At 54.2% G+C, this 17,264-nt stretch overlaps 1 protein-coding gene across 2 annotated transcripts in view; it reads right to left on the bottom strand.

The window, feature by feature from the left end:
- Positions 1–773: 773 nt before the first annotated feature.
- The window catches only part of PARVB (parvin beta), a 107,598-nt gene continuing 91,107 nt past the window's right edge, over positions 774–17,264 (bottom strand). For both annotated transcript variants that reach the window (XM_087448769.1, XM_087448770.1), the window contains exons 10-13: positions 16,342–16,410; positions 10,661–10,762; positions 6,122–6,194; positions 774–3,909 (exon numbers count right to left, since the gene is read on the bottom strand). In XM_087448769.1, coding sequence (XP_087304895.1) covers positions 3,833–3,909; positions 6,122–6,194; positions 10,661–10,762; positions 16,342–16,410 — 321 coding nt within the window. In that variant the 3' untranslated portion in view covers positions 774–3,832. The remainder of the gene's footprint in view (positions 3,910–6,121; positions 6,195–10,660; positions 10,763–16,341; positions 16,411–17,264) is intronic.

Raw genomic sequence — 17,264 nt, forward strand, 5'->3', positions numbered from 1 at the left:
CCGACAATGCCCAATGTGTGGGGGCGGGGGGGCAGAACCACCCCTGTCGAGGACGGCTGATTTTAAGGGAGGGATGAATCTGGTGAGGGGTCACTGGAAAGTGTGGGTTCATTAACTCACCAGCAGTCACACGAGAACAGAGCACGATTTGAACCCACGCATTTCTCCAAAGCGCAGGTTTTTTCCAGCAAGTTTGTAATTTTTGGTATTTTTTTTTTTATAGCATTGTTGCCTTGCTCTCCAGGCCAGCCATATTTTAATAATCACAATCTCAACATTTCGTAGAGAAAAGTTCGATACACCTGAAGCATCCCATGACTTCTGCAAGGAAGGTCTACAGCAGGGCCAGCACGGAGCGTGGAGATTTGGCCACCATCGAGGGCCACCTAGGGGTCCCTTGGCCCCAAAGTGTAAGGAGGGGACCATCTGGCTGTGGCAGCACCAGCTCGTGCTGCTGGCCCGCCGGTGTCTCCCCGTTCTGGTCTGGAATCAGGCGAGTGGGCTGACTCGTCCTGCTCTGGTCTTTATTCCTCGCCCTCAGCTGTGGCTCCTGCCTACGAAACCCTCAGCCTCAGCCCATCCGGGGCCCCATTCCCACACAGGCCCGAGAGCTGGCTCCTTCGCCGCCTCCTCATCCGACTGGCAGCTCCTGGGGAGCAGGGCTGTTCTCGAGTCATGTGGCCCCAGCACCGAGCGCTGGGCTGGCACAACCAATGACCGCCAAACGCACGACAGAAGAAACAGCAGCCAAACAGAGGCCGCAGACAGCTGAATGCTCATGAGTTCTTTATTGCAATAAATAACAGCACACTGTTCACACCACACGGTATCTTCCTAACTCGAGGCCCCAGCTTAGGCAACGTCCGGTCTGCAGCACAGCATGCTAGCCCACAGCACACGGGAACAGTGTCACCTTCCCGCCGTCAGCAGGGCGGCTGGGACAACAACACGGCCAGGGTTTTAGTGGCTTTTATTCAATAGCCATAAATCCAAAGTAAACACTGCTTAAAACGATTAAAAAGACAATATAATACTGGCACACGAAGCGGGTGGAAGAAGGATTCAGTTGCTTTAAAACAACACAACTCTTTGTCACATCCAATTAGGACAACAGGATACACGGGGCTCTGGGCTCAGCGCTTGCATAACAACCTGCGGTTGTTAAAGAGGAACCAGGGCTGCAAGCAGGTTCCCCAAGGCCAGTGGGGGGCAGGGGGCTTCAACGACGTGCCACACGGAGAAGCACACAAGGAAGTCAACATCTCCCGCCCTCGCCCAGGCGTCCACGCAGGCCTCGCAGACCCCGAGGCTTCCGTGCGCCAGGCCCGGGGCTGCATGGGCGCAAATGATCCTGCTTTCATTTAGTTCCTGTAGATGAGGGTCCTTCTTCAGGGAAGGACAATTCACTGAAAATGTGGGTCAGTTGAGGGAAGAGGGTTCCAGAACTTTCCTCAATTAAGGACTAACTGGGAAGTGCTTACATTCCAAGGAGCCCCCAGTGAGCGTCAAAGGAAAGTTGTCTCTGCTGCCCAAGCGGCCCCAAGAAGATGCCCCAGCACGCGGCACCCTACAGAGGAGACATCCCAGACCCTGAGACTCATGTCCAGAGAATCATTGTCCCCAAGACAGTGGGGACGATGGGTTCATCACAAGAGGAGGAATCATCGCCCACAGCAGAGCTCATCCTGACTTCTGCCTTGGAAATGGCCCATCGATGGATCCGTCCAGGCCATGCTTCAAATTCTGATTCAAACTGGACAGGGCGGAGTGGGGGGGGGAATGAGATGCATACAGCCTGAGGGGGAGGCAGAAGTGCCCGAGTACAGTTTCCGTGTATCTTATTATTCCTTTAACTCTCCTGCTGGAAACACAGAGGGCTTGAAGTGGGCTCGCTGCCTGAGGAAGCTGAGCCCCCCCTCTCCCCATAACCACTTCCTCCCCTTGTTGGCAGGGAACTGTGGCGGCTGCCCGCCCGCGCTGAAAACCCCCAGGCTGTGCTCTTTCCAAATCCCGACCTCACGTCCTTTGTCCCCCCGTGGCCCCCAGGGAGCCACATCGCTCTCGCCCAGCCCACCTGTGAGCGAGGCAGGTGGACGGGCCCCCGCTGGCTCCGCTGGCTGTGATTCTGTGCGTGTAATGAAGGCGGCACAGAACGTTCCAGCCCCAGCTGTTCTGTCACCGTGGTTCTGTAATGTCACTGCATCCCGCAGGAGACACTGTAATGCCGTTTTAATTATTTCTTTCGCCTGCTGGGAAACCACCTCCTTCAGAACGGCTATTCTGAACCCATCCCCAGGCTGGGAGCAGCCGGAGCTGAGACAGAATATTAAACTGTTTTCTAAATCTTAAACGTTGGTATTCAATTTAATATCAACGACGCACTCAACAGCTCTGATCTACGGCAGGAAGGCGGAAATCAAAGAGATGAGAAAGGCTCTTCTTGCTACCATGGTGAATGCTGAGGAGGAGGAAGGAGGCTGACTTGCAGGGGGCTCCCGAGGGGGTTGGCGTGTCATAAACCCCAGCCCAGGAGGCGGGGGGTTGTAACACAGTGCAGGACCCGCCTGAGACCCAGCCGACGGATCCCCATTTCCCTCCTGAGCCACGGTGAGTGGGGGGTGAGCAGCACGTACATGAAGAGTCAGCATTTCCTTTTACAGGGCTCCCCAAGGAGAGAGCCAACAGGGCTCCAGAAAGCTAGCACTCCAGGAGGAGTGAGAGGAACACTTCATATCCCCTGTTATGGGCTGGATTGTGCCCCCCTGAAATTCATAAATTGAAGTTCTAACCCCCAGGACCTCAGAACGTGACTGTATCTGGAGACAGTCTTTAAAGAGGTACTCAAGTTAAAATGAGGTCATCGGGGTGGCCCTAACCCAATATGACTGGCGTTCTTATAAGAAGAGGACATTTGGACATGGGTACAGAGGAATGACCACGTGAAGACACAGGGAGATGACGGCCACCTACAAGCCAAGGAGAGAGGCCGCAGGGGAAATAACCCTGCCCACACCTTGATCTTGGACCTCCAGCCTCCAGGACTGTGAGAACACAAATTTCTGTTTAAGCCCCCAAGGCTGTGGCACTTTGTCATAGCAGCCCTAGCAGACTAATACACCCCCGTTATTAACTTCTAAAAATGCATCCATTCCCAAACAGGGCCTCTGGGATGGAAAGTTCTGGCCCGACTGTCTCAAGCAGCATTTCGGAGCCGGCCCCCGACCCAGCCCACTCGGCCGGAGCAAGAAATAAAGAAATGCCCTCAGCAAATCCTTCCTTCCTTCGGCCAGGTCAGCCAGGTCATCCGGGTCACAGATGTTTGTGCAAAACCCAAATGAAAAAAAAACTGAGAGGGCAAGAAATAAAAGGAACGAGGGGTGGACACTCTGGTCGCATCAAAAGCTTCTGGGACTTCAGAGGGAAGTTTTTAAAACTGCAAAATGCTTTTTACTAAAAACGCCTCACTTGGAGGAGAGCCCCGCCCAGGAGATTCCCCCAGAACAGCAGAGCTGACAGCGTTTCTGATCGCCTGTGATCGCTAATTGCTCCATCACACGGCACGCAGGGCACCCCTCCCACGGGCTGAGGAGTTGGAGTCTGGCTTTTCTTTTTCATCTTCTGATCAAGGCGGACGACGGACTCAGCACCCTGCAGACCCCCAGGTGAAGCAATGGTGTTTGAACCCTGCATTTCGAAGGATCCCGCCCACTGTAGAGGGAGGGGGGCTGGGAGCGGTCGGGGGGGGTAACCACGTGCTCGGAGGGGAAGTGAGGGCGCCTCTGGCCAGGGCAGCACACAGGGCCGCCGGCCGCTGTCTCCGCGCTCCCCGCCGTCACTCCAGGTTCTTGTACTTGGTGAACAGGTTGTAAAGCACCCGCAGAGTAGATTTGAGGTCCAGGTTCACCACATCTGCAGAAGGAAACAGAGATGCTGTTGGCGGGATGAGGGCAGCCCGCGCCCTGGTGCCGACCCTCGGGAGACAGGGGCGACGTCTGCCGTGTCCACAGCAGGGTGGTTCGGTTTAAAGAATGACGGCCACACACCCAGCACGCTCTGGCAGTGCCACCCCCGGGCCACCACCCACGGGAGGAGCACCTGGGATGGCCAGGACAAGGCTGCTCCTTCATCCCGTCTGGGATTTGCATCGGGACAAGTCCGGGGACCGACACTGTCTGCGTGGTGTGGGGTCTACGACAGTCAGGGACATTTACTGGGGGCCAAACACCCACAAGCCAACCTGTGCAGGGCTGATGACCCACAGCCTGGCCGGGCCTCCTGGGCAGGGCAGGGTGAGAGCTGCTGCTCCGTGCTGCCCCCTCAAGGTCGGGCACCAGCTACTCGGTGCGGCCCACAGCAGGACATTCACGGGACCCGACAGCTCCCTCAGGGCCCCCTAAGTCCAGGCTGCCTTTTTTGGTGGGAAGGGGACCTGTCCTCCTGGGAGTCGGGCCCCCAGGTCTTCTCACTTGCCCTGTGACCTCAGACAAGTGAGTTCCCTGCTCTGCGCCTCAGTCTCTTCATCCGTAAAATGGGCCTGTTGGACCAGCTGATGCTAAAGGCCCTTTGAGCTCTGACTCCCTGGGGTTCAAAGGCGGCCACAGGATGATCACCTCACTTTCCCCCTTCAGGTAATTAATCACAGAGCAAGAACTGGCATCTCTTAGGGAGGAACGCGGGCTGAGTGGCTGCCATGAATCAGCAGCTGTCTTTATAACCGCTCCACGTTCCTCAGCTTGTCGGGCGGGCAAGAAGCAGAGAGCTGGCACAAAGCTCTCTTCTGCCTCCCTATTTTGCAATGGAGGAGACCAAGGCTCACAGAGGAGAAATGGCTGGCCCACCAGCTCACCATCAGAGGCAAAATCAAGTTGGCGGGCTCACGCACACACCCAGGGCTCTCAGGGGCTCCCAGGGGCTCCCCGGCCTGAGGTGTGGGCCCCAGCTCCCGGGCAGGCCAACACAGCAGTGGGAGGCAGAGGTCAGAGCAACCGAGCTGGAGGCGGCAAACAGACCTCGTACCCTCTGCGGATGGGCAGGTCTGCAGGGGCTGAGCCAGGCCTGCCCCTGGTCCCCAGACTCCCAGCTCTGGCAATCACCTCCGTTCCCTGGAGGACGGGCCTGGGAGAGACTCTAGTGGAGGTCCCCTGACACCTGCCCTGCAGGAGGGCCCTCCGCTGGGAGACAGCTGGGCAGGTAACTCGAAGGTCATGGAGCTCAGTGCCAGAGCCAGATGGCAGGCAGGGGTTTGGGGAGCACAGAGGGGCACCCAGGGCATGTGGGGAGGGACTGAGGTTCACGGGTTACAGGATGGAATTCCTGCCCCTGGATGGGCCTGAAACGGTGGCCGCTGAGCCTCCCAGGTTGTGTGTGTGGAGGGTAATAGAGACATCCCGCCCGGAATTCATGCTGTCGCTGTAGGGCAGTGATTCTCAAAGAGGGGTCCCTGGACCAGAAGCATCAGCATCACCAGGAAACTTGTTAGAAACAGGAATTGTCGTCCCATCCCACAGCCTCTGAAGCAGAGTCTGTGCTTTAAGAAGCCCTCCGGGGACCCTGGTGCTCATCCCGGCTAGAGATCCTGATGTAGATCGTCTAACACGGGAGCCAGGTAGGGATGGTGAAGTGGCCCCTCGCCCCCGCTCCCTGGCCTCCTCACTGTCGCTCAGACCCACAGGGGCACGAACGTGCCGTGTCCCTGCTCGCGAGCATCGCCCTTCACTGGGCATCAGGGACATCAGCCCGACAGTCATTAAATTGCAAGAAGCCTTTACTATCCTTTCAAGGCACGAAACAGCATCTCCTGCCTGAGCGCTGGCACCTGGAGAGGAACTTAATCCTGAGGCCGCGGGCAGAGGCCACATCCTCCAAGTCAACTGGTTACTAAAGAACTGGCATTGTGGCTCTGCCAGCATGGTCTTCCTGGTCCCCGAAACCAGGAGCACAGGGGCGGGGGGCACAGGGAGCTGGGGCACGGGGAGCTGGAGTCGGCAGAGCCCGGCCTGCAAGCCGCACAGTCGGGGCCTAATCGAGAGAGACACGTCGGCCTTCCAGCCACTTCTAAGACCTGTCTTACTTCCCTTCCGTGCCCCTGACTCTTCCCGAGGGCACCTGGGCAGGGCATTACCTTCAGGGCGAGCCTTGGGTTTCTTGAGCCCTCCATCCAGCATCAGCTCGAAGGCAAACGCCACATTGTGGACCTGCCAAGGAAGCAAGAGTGAGCGCCGGGGCCCGCAGCTGTTCCCAGGCCGGCCCGCCGCGCACTGCTCTCCTTCTGCAAGGACGGGATGGGAGCAAGTGTGGACAGAATGAGCCTCTGGAATTACTATATCCACAGGAGCCGGCGCACCCAGGGCAGGGCCTGGGGTGGGCAGAGGGAGGGCGAAGACGTCTGCTGAGGGCATCACACATTCACTAGATGGTCCTCACCCCCTCCCCAGTGATCTGGGGGTGGCTGGGAGAGGCAGGGCTGAAGGCACAAAGCCTGACCTAGAGGGCTCAGTCCCCAAGTACCCTCCCTGCCCCCGGCCCTGGCACAGCCACACGATGAGAAGTGACAGTGACCCATTTTACAGATGAGGAAACTGAGGCTCAAAGAGGATGAGTCACCTCCCAAAGGCACCCAGCCCTGTGCACCATCCCCACCACAGAGCTGCTGGAAGGGCCTCAAAGAGCTGAGTGTGCAAGCCGTGTTCTCGGCAGGACACGGTGCTCCGGGGGCAGAGGCGGCCTGGGCACCGGGCAGGCACCGTGGACCCTGCTGGCACTGAAGTCAGACCCCTGGTGGCTGCAAGTGTCAGGCAGCAGGTCCGTGGTCCCAGCCCTCGAACTGCTAGATGCCACAGAAAGGCAGACACCTCCCTGCCCCACACGACTTCTCCCTGAAATGAAAGGGTCTGGTACACTCGGCCCACAAGGATGCTTGAGGCTTGTGCTCTGCTAATGACCGCCAAAGAGGTCTCACATAAAGCCTTCTCTGTGCGTTTCAAGTCCATCTGAATCACAGGGAGGCAGGGCGATCAGCCAAATCACAGCCAGCAGGCATCTGCTGCCAGCAAAGGCTGTCAGGGGTGGGCTGGGGGGGCACAAAAATAAAATAAATAATCAGAGATGTCAGAGCTAGAAAGGACCCTAGGGCTCTTAGTAATCCAATGCCCTTCAAACAATAATATTTTCATGACTTCAGTGTAAATGAATCAGAAACATGATCATTTTACTTGCGATGCAGTTTAACAATTAACCAGGAAAAAGACGTTTGACAAAACAACCCTCAGTTAGTGAAACCCACTACAGCTTGGGTACTGTGGAGAAGCTTCCAGGGCCCACAGCGGCCCCGGGCAGGGGCGCTCGGAGAAGCAAAGGAGGCAACCGTCTGCCAGGCAGCAACCAGGAGCACAGGGGCGATAGACCACTGTGGGGACAAGCCATTCACACCCAGGGCTGGGCGGGGCTGCAAATGACCAGATGAGGCCACCTTGGAAAATACCAAATGGGAACACGAGGCAGGGAGTCAGCTACCCAGCCCGGAGTGGGCCTGAAGGAAGGGCCATGGGGAGGGCTGCACCTGGGCTGGGCCTAGGAGGTGGGACCAACACAGGAAACGGAGAGGATGGTCTGTAATCTCCCCCTTTACAGAGGAGGCCCCAGGGCTGAGACGGGTCAGGATGTCTGTGCCAAGCAAGGTGCGGGGCTCGAAGAGACGGCACCAGGATTCAACCCACTCACGTCTGGATCCTGTCCCTTTCTCCAAGAGCATCCGCCTCCCCAGCCGACAGCTGACCGCCTTCCAGGTCACCTAACTCACACGCACACAACAGGCTCTGAGTCAAGATGGAGACAGGACGGCAAGGAGGGAGAAACAGGAAGAAGACTCAGGTTGAGAAGACCTTCCCGACGTAAAACTCGATCAGCCCAACCTGGGGAGAATTCTCAGTGCCTCCAGGCCTCAAAGATCCCCCCCTGGCACAGACAGGGCATCAGCGGGAGGAATGTCTGTGTTTGACACACAGCGAGATTGCGCCCGAGACCCTCAGAGGAGAGATAGTTCCTCGAAACAGCTCGGTGCTGAGCGTGGTCAAGTTCACAAAACCCCACCCTTGCTCTGGTGCAGAGAACAGCTCGGGGGGTCACTCCCTTCCAAGCCCCACTTCTCTGCAGCACTCAACACTGACGGGTTTCGAAGCAAGATTTCCCTTCTGCTTCTTCTCAGTCTGAGGAAGCTGCCAGACAGGAAATTACCACCACCCTCCGACTGTTATCCCTCAGGGTCATGCAGTTGCCCCCATAACGTTTCATGCACTAGCAGAGAAGCTTCTCCTGAGCCCGGGCCCCCCGACAGATTAGACAGAACAGCAAACAGCTCCTGATGAGGCTTTGGGACCACGCTCCCTGACCATGACCATTGAGTGTGACCTCCAGGTCTGTGGGGACCAGGCCACACACCGTGCCCCAGAGCCCCACGCTGCCACTGGCAGCCAGACACACAGGCAGGACACCAGAAGTCCTTTTTCTCCGCAATTCAAAGGATTTTTGAAAACCTGGCCAGGTGACAGAATAGAGGGTTCCGGAAAAGCAGTGGGCTCTTCTGGCTCTGCCCTGCTGACTCTGACCTTGGGCTGTCTCTCAGCCTCCTGAGATTCCGTTTCCTCGTCGGGGAGAGGGAATCATGAGGGGAGAGAGGGGAAGGCACCCTGACACTGCAAAGTCCTTTGTGGTATTTGCTTCTAGGAACAACCTCCAAGTCTCCAGGACACGGTCCACTCCACAGAGAGAGGGACGCTGTGGAATCTTCCAGAAAGATGATTGACAGGCACAAGTACTCAGCAAAGTGGCCAGCACAGAGTAAGACTCAAACGGTGGCTCTAAAACAAGAAGCCGTGGGTGGTGCCTGTGCCTCTGAGATAGTTCAAAGGGCACCGTTCATTTGATGGAAGGAACCTACGGGTCTGAGCTCTCCAGTCTCATTTTCTTAAATCCCACGCAATTGTTTAAAAACACAAGCCCAAGATGCCTCTCCGATTTTGCTCACTGAACCTTAGTCTCCTCCTCCAGGAAATGCAGAGCTGCTGCAAAGATTCCCGGTGCCAGAGCAAAGGCGCCTCGCAGAGTTTGGGCCCCAGGAAATGCTGAGCGAGTGGTCCCTCTGTGCCGTGTCACCACCACCCTGCCACATCTGCACACAGTGCCTGAGAGCTCGCGTTCAGGTCTACACAGTGGAGAAACACCACCAGCTGCCCTTGTAGCCGCCACCAGAGATTCCCCTTCACGAGGGTGGATGGACCAACAGTGTGCTGGACGCTGTCCCCCAGAACAGCCCTCCCTTCATGGCTCCCATGCAGAGGTGAAGGCGGGTTGAACAGCCTCACCCCTCCCAGGCCAGGGCAGCGACTGAAGAAGACTCACGCCCGTCTCAAAGGGAAGAAGGCCGGGGCCAGGGAGATGGCGCCCCTGCCATGTGCACACAGCCTCGTCTCAGAAAGAAACCCAGCTCCAGAAGGGCTAAATTCACCCTTCTCGCCAGTTCTTATTAACTTGAACAAAGAAAAGATCTCTCCAAAACAATGCCTCTGCAGCCAGCCACGTCGGGCCTGGAGCTGCACAAGCCTCTTCACCAGACTGTCTTCTTCTCGTTTCCAGAAGGAGAGCACAGGCACCCTCGTGTCCTGACCGGCCCCACGCAGCCTCGCTCCTTCCTCTGCTCGCGCTTGCTCGCACTCGCCACTCACCATGGACGCCGGCGGGCCAGGACCTCTCTAATCTGCTCGGATTCTGTCTCAGCAGGCCAGACGGGGACGACATTTGGCCACAAGCAAACAGCCTGCCGGGTGCCAGAAGTGGGCAGACTGATAAACATTGGCCCCGTTTCCGGATGGTTCTCTGGCTGCCACCTCCTGCCTGCATTGTCTGCCTCTCTGACTCGTGGGTCTAGCACTTTGGGAAAATAAAACCACAGGCACCCGTGAGTCCACAGCAGCACGGACAGTCCATACGCCAAGTTTCTAAAGGCGACGCACTAAATACGGCCGGGACGGCTTAACTCCGGGAAGCCCTGGGCAGAGACGAGCCCAGTCACAAAGGTGGTGGCAGTGAAACCATCAACCCACATTTAAAGGTCAAGCCCTTTGACCCAAACAATCCCATTTGAGGAATTTTCCTAGAAAACAATCCATAGAAATGAAAAGTATACATATTCAAGAAGCTGTCCTATTGTTTTTTTAATAGGAAAAAAAATAGAAACGAGTTGATTGCCCCAGAACAGGAAGAGGGCGACACCGGGGCCAGAGCCTCCCCATGGACTCTGTGAACATGGCATTTGGGAAACTCGTGAAGCAGCAAAGAAAACCAGACGTGCCGTCCACGTGGCATCGACAGGGGAAGGATCTGCAATCCTACTCACATTTGACCACAATTATTAAAAGCAATACTGTCCCAGGGAAAGACCCCGCAGAGAACCCAGCACACAACCCTTGGACATGTCAGGTACTGCCGACAGGTTGTTTTTTTTTTTTACTGAAGGTTATGTCTAATTGCAATACCATTTCTTGGGCAGTTTTCATTTTTTGAAGACTGCAGCTAGACCCCAGAAAGAGGGGTTGGGGAGTATCCTACGCCGTGCGCGCCCATGAGCACGTCTGGGGCTCTCAGAGGATGGAGACCACGCACGTACCTTCTGATCGAAGCTCTCAGGGGTCAGGTAGAAGTTGTGCAGGGGGACGAAGTAGTCTTCCAGGAGGCCCATGAGCAGGACCAGGTACACACCATCTGCAAACTATAGAGAAACACTCGTGACGTTCCTGGGCCTCGCACAGAGCAGGCGAATGCTCTGCATCCACTCAAAAGGGGCAAATGTTTTAAGGTGAAATAACCCGTCCTTCGTTCAGGCACGAGAACAGCAATCAGGCGAAGGGCCCGGTGCAGAGCGCCGTGCTCGGGACCCGATGTGACTAAGTGCGTGTCTGGAGCTGGGGCGCAGCCGCGTGGACAGGACCACAGCCCTGGGACCAGACACAAGGCCTGTCCCCCCACTACTGACCTTGGGGTAACACTGGCTCCCATCTCTCAGGGTTGGTGTGAGGATCCAGCGAGAGGGTGGGCAGGGAGCACCGAGCACACAGTGAGCGCTCCATTGGTGTCAGCTGCTGGCATGACTAACCCATAACTGGAGGGTGCCCTATGCCTGGGTTTGGGGTTTGCTTGCTCACTTTGTCAGCTGCCTGAGTGCCTTCCTCTAGCTGTGCTCTTGGTGAAGGACAAGACTTCCCTGTGCTCCAGCCTTGGTGACATGAGCCTTTGGGTGTACCCCACACGTAGTGTCCATCTCGGCCGGCACCGGCGGAAAGCCCTGCAGACTGCAGCCCCAGCCCAGCACCGCCTCCCACCCACGGAGGGCGACCTAGGATCTAGAACAAAAGACTCTGCTCTTTGGCAGACAGCACCCCTCCCCCCAGCCGAGTAAGCCAGGCCAGGGAGCAATCACCCTTTTAGAGATAAAGCAGTGAGGACCAGCGAGGGCAGAACAACTCGCCCGAGGGGAAGAGAGAACCAAGGGTCAGGAGGCACCACCCCGCCTCGAGGGCACGGACCAGCTGAGGGAAGGCAGGCCTCGCCCACCCTCACAGGGGACAGCGATGGCGTCTCTGAGGGGCCGAGACCGACCGGCTTGGTCCCCCGCAGAGCGTGTACGTGTGAGGCCCCCAGCCTGCAGATGTCTGGAGCTGTGCTGTCCACTACGGTAGCCACTGGCACGTGCACCCACAGAAATTAAAATCTTCTTTGTTTGAATGTTGCTGACTTACTCTTTTTAAGTGCAGAAAAATATACATAATGTGAAATTTACCATTTTAACCATTTTTAAGTATATATACAGTTCAGCGGCATTAAGTCCTTTCACACTGTTGTACAACCATCACTCCATCCATCTCCAGGACATTTTCATCTTGCAAAACGGAAACTCCAGGCCCATCACACACTAACTCCCTCCGATCCTCCAGCCCCAGCACCCACCATCCTGCTTGCTGCCTCTGTGAATTTGACTCCTCTAGGAATCTCATGTAAGAGAAACCACACAATATCTGTCCTTTTGCGACGGGCTTATGCTTTTTTTTTAAAGTTTAATTGTGATAAATTTTATGTTGTGTATATTTTACCATATTAACCATTTTTAAGTGTACAGTTCAGTCTTGCTAAGTACATTCACCCTACTGTGCAACCAATCTCTAGAACTCTGAAATTTTAAATTTTTTTTAATTAATTAAAACATAGAATTCAGCTCCTGAGTCACACCGGCCACATTTCAAGTGCTCGACAGCCACACGTGGCCAGTGGCTACTATACCCGACGGTGCAGAGACAGAACATTTCCATCATTAAAGAAAGTTCTATTGGTCAGCACTGGCCTAGACAACTGTCATGCAGGACAAGTAGACGGCTGTGAGGAGCTGGACACCCAGGAGGCCTTCAGCTTTATCAACTTGAAATGAGTCAAATGAGAACTTGCAGAAGGGAGGATGTTTTTATTTAAAACCAACGACAGCTCCCTGCACCATCCTGGGCAGGCCGCCAAGGCCCCCAACTTGAAGATCAAAATCACCAACATCCACTACCAGGAAACCTGTCCTTCGGAGGGAGAAGTGGAAGCTAAGAGACCAGCTCAGGGCAGAGGGACGTGATCAGCAACGGGGGAACGGGCACGGTCCTTCCAGAGGCGAGCATTCCGGGGGCCGGTTCAAAGCGATCTGACTGATAAATGACCCTTTGCCTGAGTGTCACAAGTCTCCTGCTTCCACACCGTGAAGAAATCGCTTACTCATCTCCTTAAGGAGATCAGAAGGGTTTTTTTTTTTTTAAAAACGTCCGTGCACCTCGATGCCACAGCTTCTGCCGACAGCGCTCTGCTGAAGGCGCTGGCAGCTTCCCCCAGCGACACCAAGCCAGCACGCCCCAAGACGCCGGCCCTCTCCTCAGCACTGACCCACTTCCAGGCAAACAGAAGCTGTCTGTGAAGGAAGATACCTGCCCGGGGGCGCAGGGAGCGCGTGCTGCTGCGCCCACAGCCTGGACAGGCAGGGTCCTCGCTTACTTCCACGGCATCTCCTAACCCCTGCCTGGCCCCCGAGTCCCAGGAAGCTGGGAGAGATAACCGCAGAAGGAAAGCACGGGAAGGGAAAGGGGCACCTAGGAGGTGACAGCCAGGCACGGCACGGCATGGCAGCTTATCAGCAAATGGGTGGGACCCTCTGTTTTCACATCCCCAGAGCAGGGAGCCTGAAGTGGGGTGTGCCCTAGCTCAAAAATACACCACGCATCTCTGCAGGGAATGGAAATCCCCACGGACACCCCAAGATACCATCATCGCTGTCTTCGTGTCTTCATCATCACTACCAACCTTTCAAGTGCATTATCTCCATTAGCCTCACGGTATCTACTGTCTGCAGTTGAAACTTATGGAGAGAAGCTCAGAGAGGCTGAGTAACGGGCTCAATATCACAGAGCTAGGAAGCAGCCCACAATAGAAAAGTGGCTTTAGGGCCGGCCCTGTGGCTTAGCGGTTAAGTGCGCGCGCTCTGCTGCTGGCGGCCCGGGTTCGGATCCCGGGCGCGCACCGAGGCACCGCTTCTCCGGCCATGCTGAGGCCGCGTCCCACATACAGCAACTAGAAGGACGTGCAACTATGACGTACAACTATCTACTGGGGCTTTGGCGGGGGGGGAAGGAGGAGGATTGGCAATAGATGTTAGCTCAGAGCTGGTCTTCTTCAGCAAAAAGGAAGATTAGCATGGATATTAGCTCAGGGCTGATCTTTCTCACAAAAAAAAAAAAAGGAAAAGTGGCTTTAAAACGGACGGGGAAACACACACATACACACACACGCACACCCTGAGCAGGAATTTGAACCCGTCTCTCTGACTCCCGGGGCATCCAGACTTTAATGATGAACGTATTTATGAAAGTATTCAGATTCTTTTCCAATAAAAGAGAAAAGTTCTTGGCATCTCTGTGGCCAGCGATCTTTCCTGGTGGACCAGTGGTTAAAAATATTTTTAAAATATTACTTTATACAGTGTGGTGACAGAAAAAAAATGGAGATATTGAGCAAATAAAGATCAATGAAAATTTAAGTTTAGAATCTTAGTCTAAGATGTCTGGCTACTAATATTGGCGTGCAGGCCCATCCGGGCAGTGACAGTCGGGAACCACTGACAAGGGTGTGGGAAAAGGAGTTCTCACCATTGCCGATGAGAGTTTTAGGTGGTCAAACCTCCCTGGGCCCTAGTGTTACCACCTCTGGTCTAACGATTCCATTTCTAGGAGTTTGTCCTGAGGAAACAGACGAGGGCACACAAGGCTGTATGCAAAGATGCTCACTGTACTGCTATTTGCAAGAGCAGGAAACGCCCCATTGTAAGGGACTGGTTTAATGAAGTGCAGCAAAGACTTAGAAGGGAATAGAAGGCAGCTATTAAAGATGACGAATATAAACAGACCAGGCAACAGAGAAAAGATTCGACAGAAACACAGGCACTCACATAAAAAGATGCCCATAATAGATTTAGTAACAAAACACACATGACAAACAGCTACACAGTACAGTATGCTCCACTGTCATCTAAAAAATACATTTATGGGGCCAGCCTGGTGGCATAGCAGTTAAGCTCACATGTTCTGCTTCAGTGGCCCGGGGTTCACTGGTTCAGATCCTGGGCACGGACCTACTCACCGCTCATCAAGCTATGCTGAGGCGGCATCCCACATAGAAGAATTAGAAGGACCTACAACTAGAATATACAACATGTACTGGGGCTTTGGGGAGAAAAAAGAAAAAAGAGGAAGATTGGCAACAGATGTTAGCTCAGGGCCAATCTTCCTCAAAAAAAAAAAATCTATGCATATAAAATATCTAGAAAAATACACATCCTACCATTAACTGTAGTTGGTTACCTCTGGAGAGGATGATGGGGAGGGAGAAAGGAGGATTTTGGCTTTTCAATTAGGCTACTTCTGGACTGCTAATATACCAAACAGCAAATAATCAGAGGCTGAGTGCACAATATTAGTGAACTGCTAACAATAATGAATGTATTTGCAAACAATGCACAAATAAATATACCCATTGAAGACGGACCGTTCGGCTTTCAAATACAGACCCACGCTGTCCACGATTAGCTCGCCACGTAGAGAAAGCGTCTGGAACAAAAACCCTCAGCGCAGTTATCTCTGGTGATGGGATTATGAATCATTTTTATTTGTTTTACTTATCTGCATTTTCAGACATTTCTACAATGAACCTGAATTACTTTTTTAATTAGAAAAGCAAATGAGAAAAGTTAAAGAAAGAGAAAGGAACGGATGCAATCACCCGGGGGTTTAAGAAGGATCAGCTGTGCGTTAGAGAAATCTGCACCAAGAACTCAAAAGACTCCAGATTCGAGCACCCAGCTAATCCTGGGAAAATTATATTTTGTCTTTAATCCTGCCGAGTGCTCAAAACATATTTTTTCACGAAGCTACTTTAGCTCTGAGTAGGGGTGGGGGAATATGCTTTACATACTTACTGTGCGTATTCATCAGAGGGATATTTAACGGGCATTAGCTCAGGGCCAGCCACAGCACCAAGTGGGAGAACAGCGACGGAGAGAGGCAGAGGGGGTAGAACATTCTAGAACATCTAGACTGAGGGACCTGCACATGCAGAGGCCCTTTGGTGGGGCTGGTGTGGCACCTTGGAGTGTGTTAGGAGTTAAATTGTGTCCCCCAAAAAAGATGTGTTGGAGTCCTAACCCCAGCACTTGTGAGTGCGACCTTATTTGGAAATAGGGTCTTCACTGAAGTGATCAGGTTAAGATGAGGTCAGTAGGGTGGGCCCTAACCCACATGACTGCCATTTTTACAAAGAGGGGAGATGTGGACACAGACATGCACACGGGAGAACATCATATGAGGATGAAGGCAGAGATCGGAGTGATGCATCTACAAGCCAGTGACACCAAAGATCCCAGGAAACCACCAGAAGCTGGGGAAGGTCTGGCACAGATCCCCCCTCTCAGCCTCAGAAGGAACCAGCCCTGCCAACACCTTATCTGGGACTTCCGGCCTCCAGAACTGTGAGGACATCAATTTCTGTTGTGGAGGCCAGTCAGTTTGTGGTCCGTTGTTCCGCCGGCCCCAGGAAACCAGGACAGGGGGTCTGAGGGAAGGCCGGAGCGGCTGGACTGGAGCTGTTTCGGGGGCAGGATGGGCATCCTTGTTACACCAACAAGACGGCGCCTGCTTTGCTCGCACGCCCGCCTGGGATCAGAAGGCTGGCTGACGACACAGGACGAAGGACCTGTCAACCCAGAGCCCCGCCTACCTGCGTCTCCAGTTCCGTCACCTCCAGATTCAGCTTGTTCAGATGCTTGTTCACAAACGTGATGAGAGACTGTCAAGGCAAAGAGACACGGACCACATGAGTGAGGGATTCGGCCCCCAGCTGCTGGGAGGGAGTCGACAACTGCCATCAGGGACTGTGTGAAACGCTTCCAGAATCTCCTGTCTGCTAAAATAAAAGCCTCCTGTTTAAAATGAAACGTTCTGACAGTAACCCTTCGTTTTAATGGGATAATGCCTAAATCTACTCCAGCTGGAGAAGAAAACACATCTCCATTCACCAACCCATGTGCACACGTGCTTATTCACACATGGGTACCGTATTTAACAATCCTACAGAAGAATGATCAGTGCCCTTAAGGACAAAACTGTCGGGAAGACAATTAAATTTTTAAATGTATCCTAGATGTAACCTTGAACGACAAAGGCTGCCTCGGGCCACACCCGTCACAGTTCCAGTAAATGGAGAGATTCCACGCAGGGCTTTCTCTCAGGGAAGCTGGGGTTTTCTGAGCCCTGTTACGTACACAGCAAAAGCCACTGGCTTCTCCTCTCGAGCAAAAGTTTAAAACTTGTCACCTGTAGCTTTTCCCAGCGATCAAACCCAACTTCAATGGAAACTCACTACCAGCCCCAGCCCTCCCTACCCCTGGACATGCTGTCACTTCCTTGTTCATTCTACCCAAATTTAGGGAGCAGCTGCTATCTATGAGCCAGGCACCCTGCTTGGTGCTGGAGCCATGAAGACAGTAGGACAGAGCCCCAGCCTGGAGAGCCTGCGGCATAATTCTCCATACACACACCTAGTGGAGGCGGCAGAGAAATCAAGAGATACAGTGAAGCATGTGAAACGTGGAACAGAGGGAGGTTTGATGAGTGCACAAGGGGAGGTGTGCGGGCCCCTGG

Source organism: Ceratotherium simum, chromosome 25, assembly GCF_057802395.1.
Source record: "Ceratotherium simum simum isolate JZ-2026a chromosome 25, ASM5780239v1, whole genome shotgun sequence".
Taxonomy (NCBI): domain Eukaryota; kingdom Metazoa; phylum Chordata; class Mammalia; order Perissodactyla; family Rhinocerotidae; genus Ceratotherium; species Ceratotherium simum.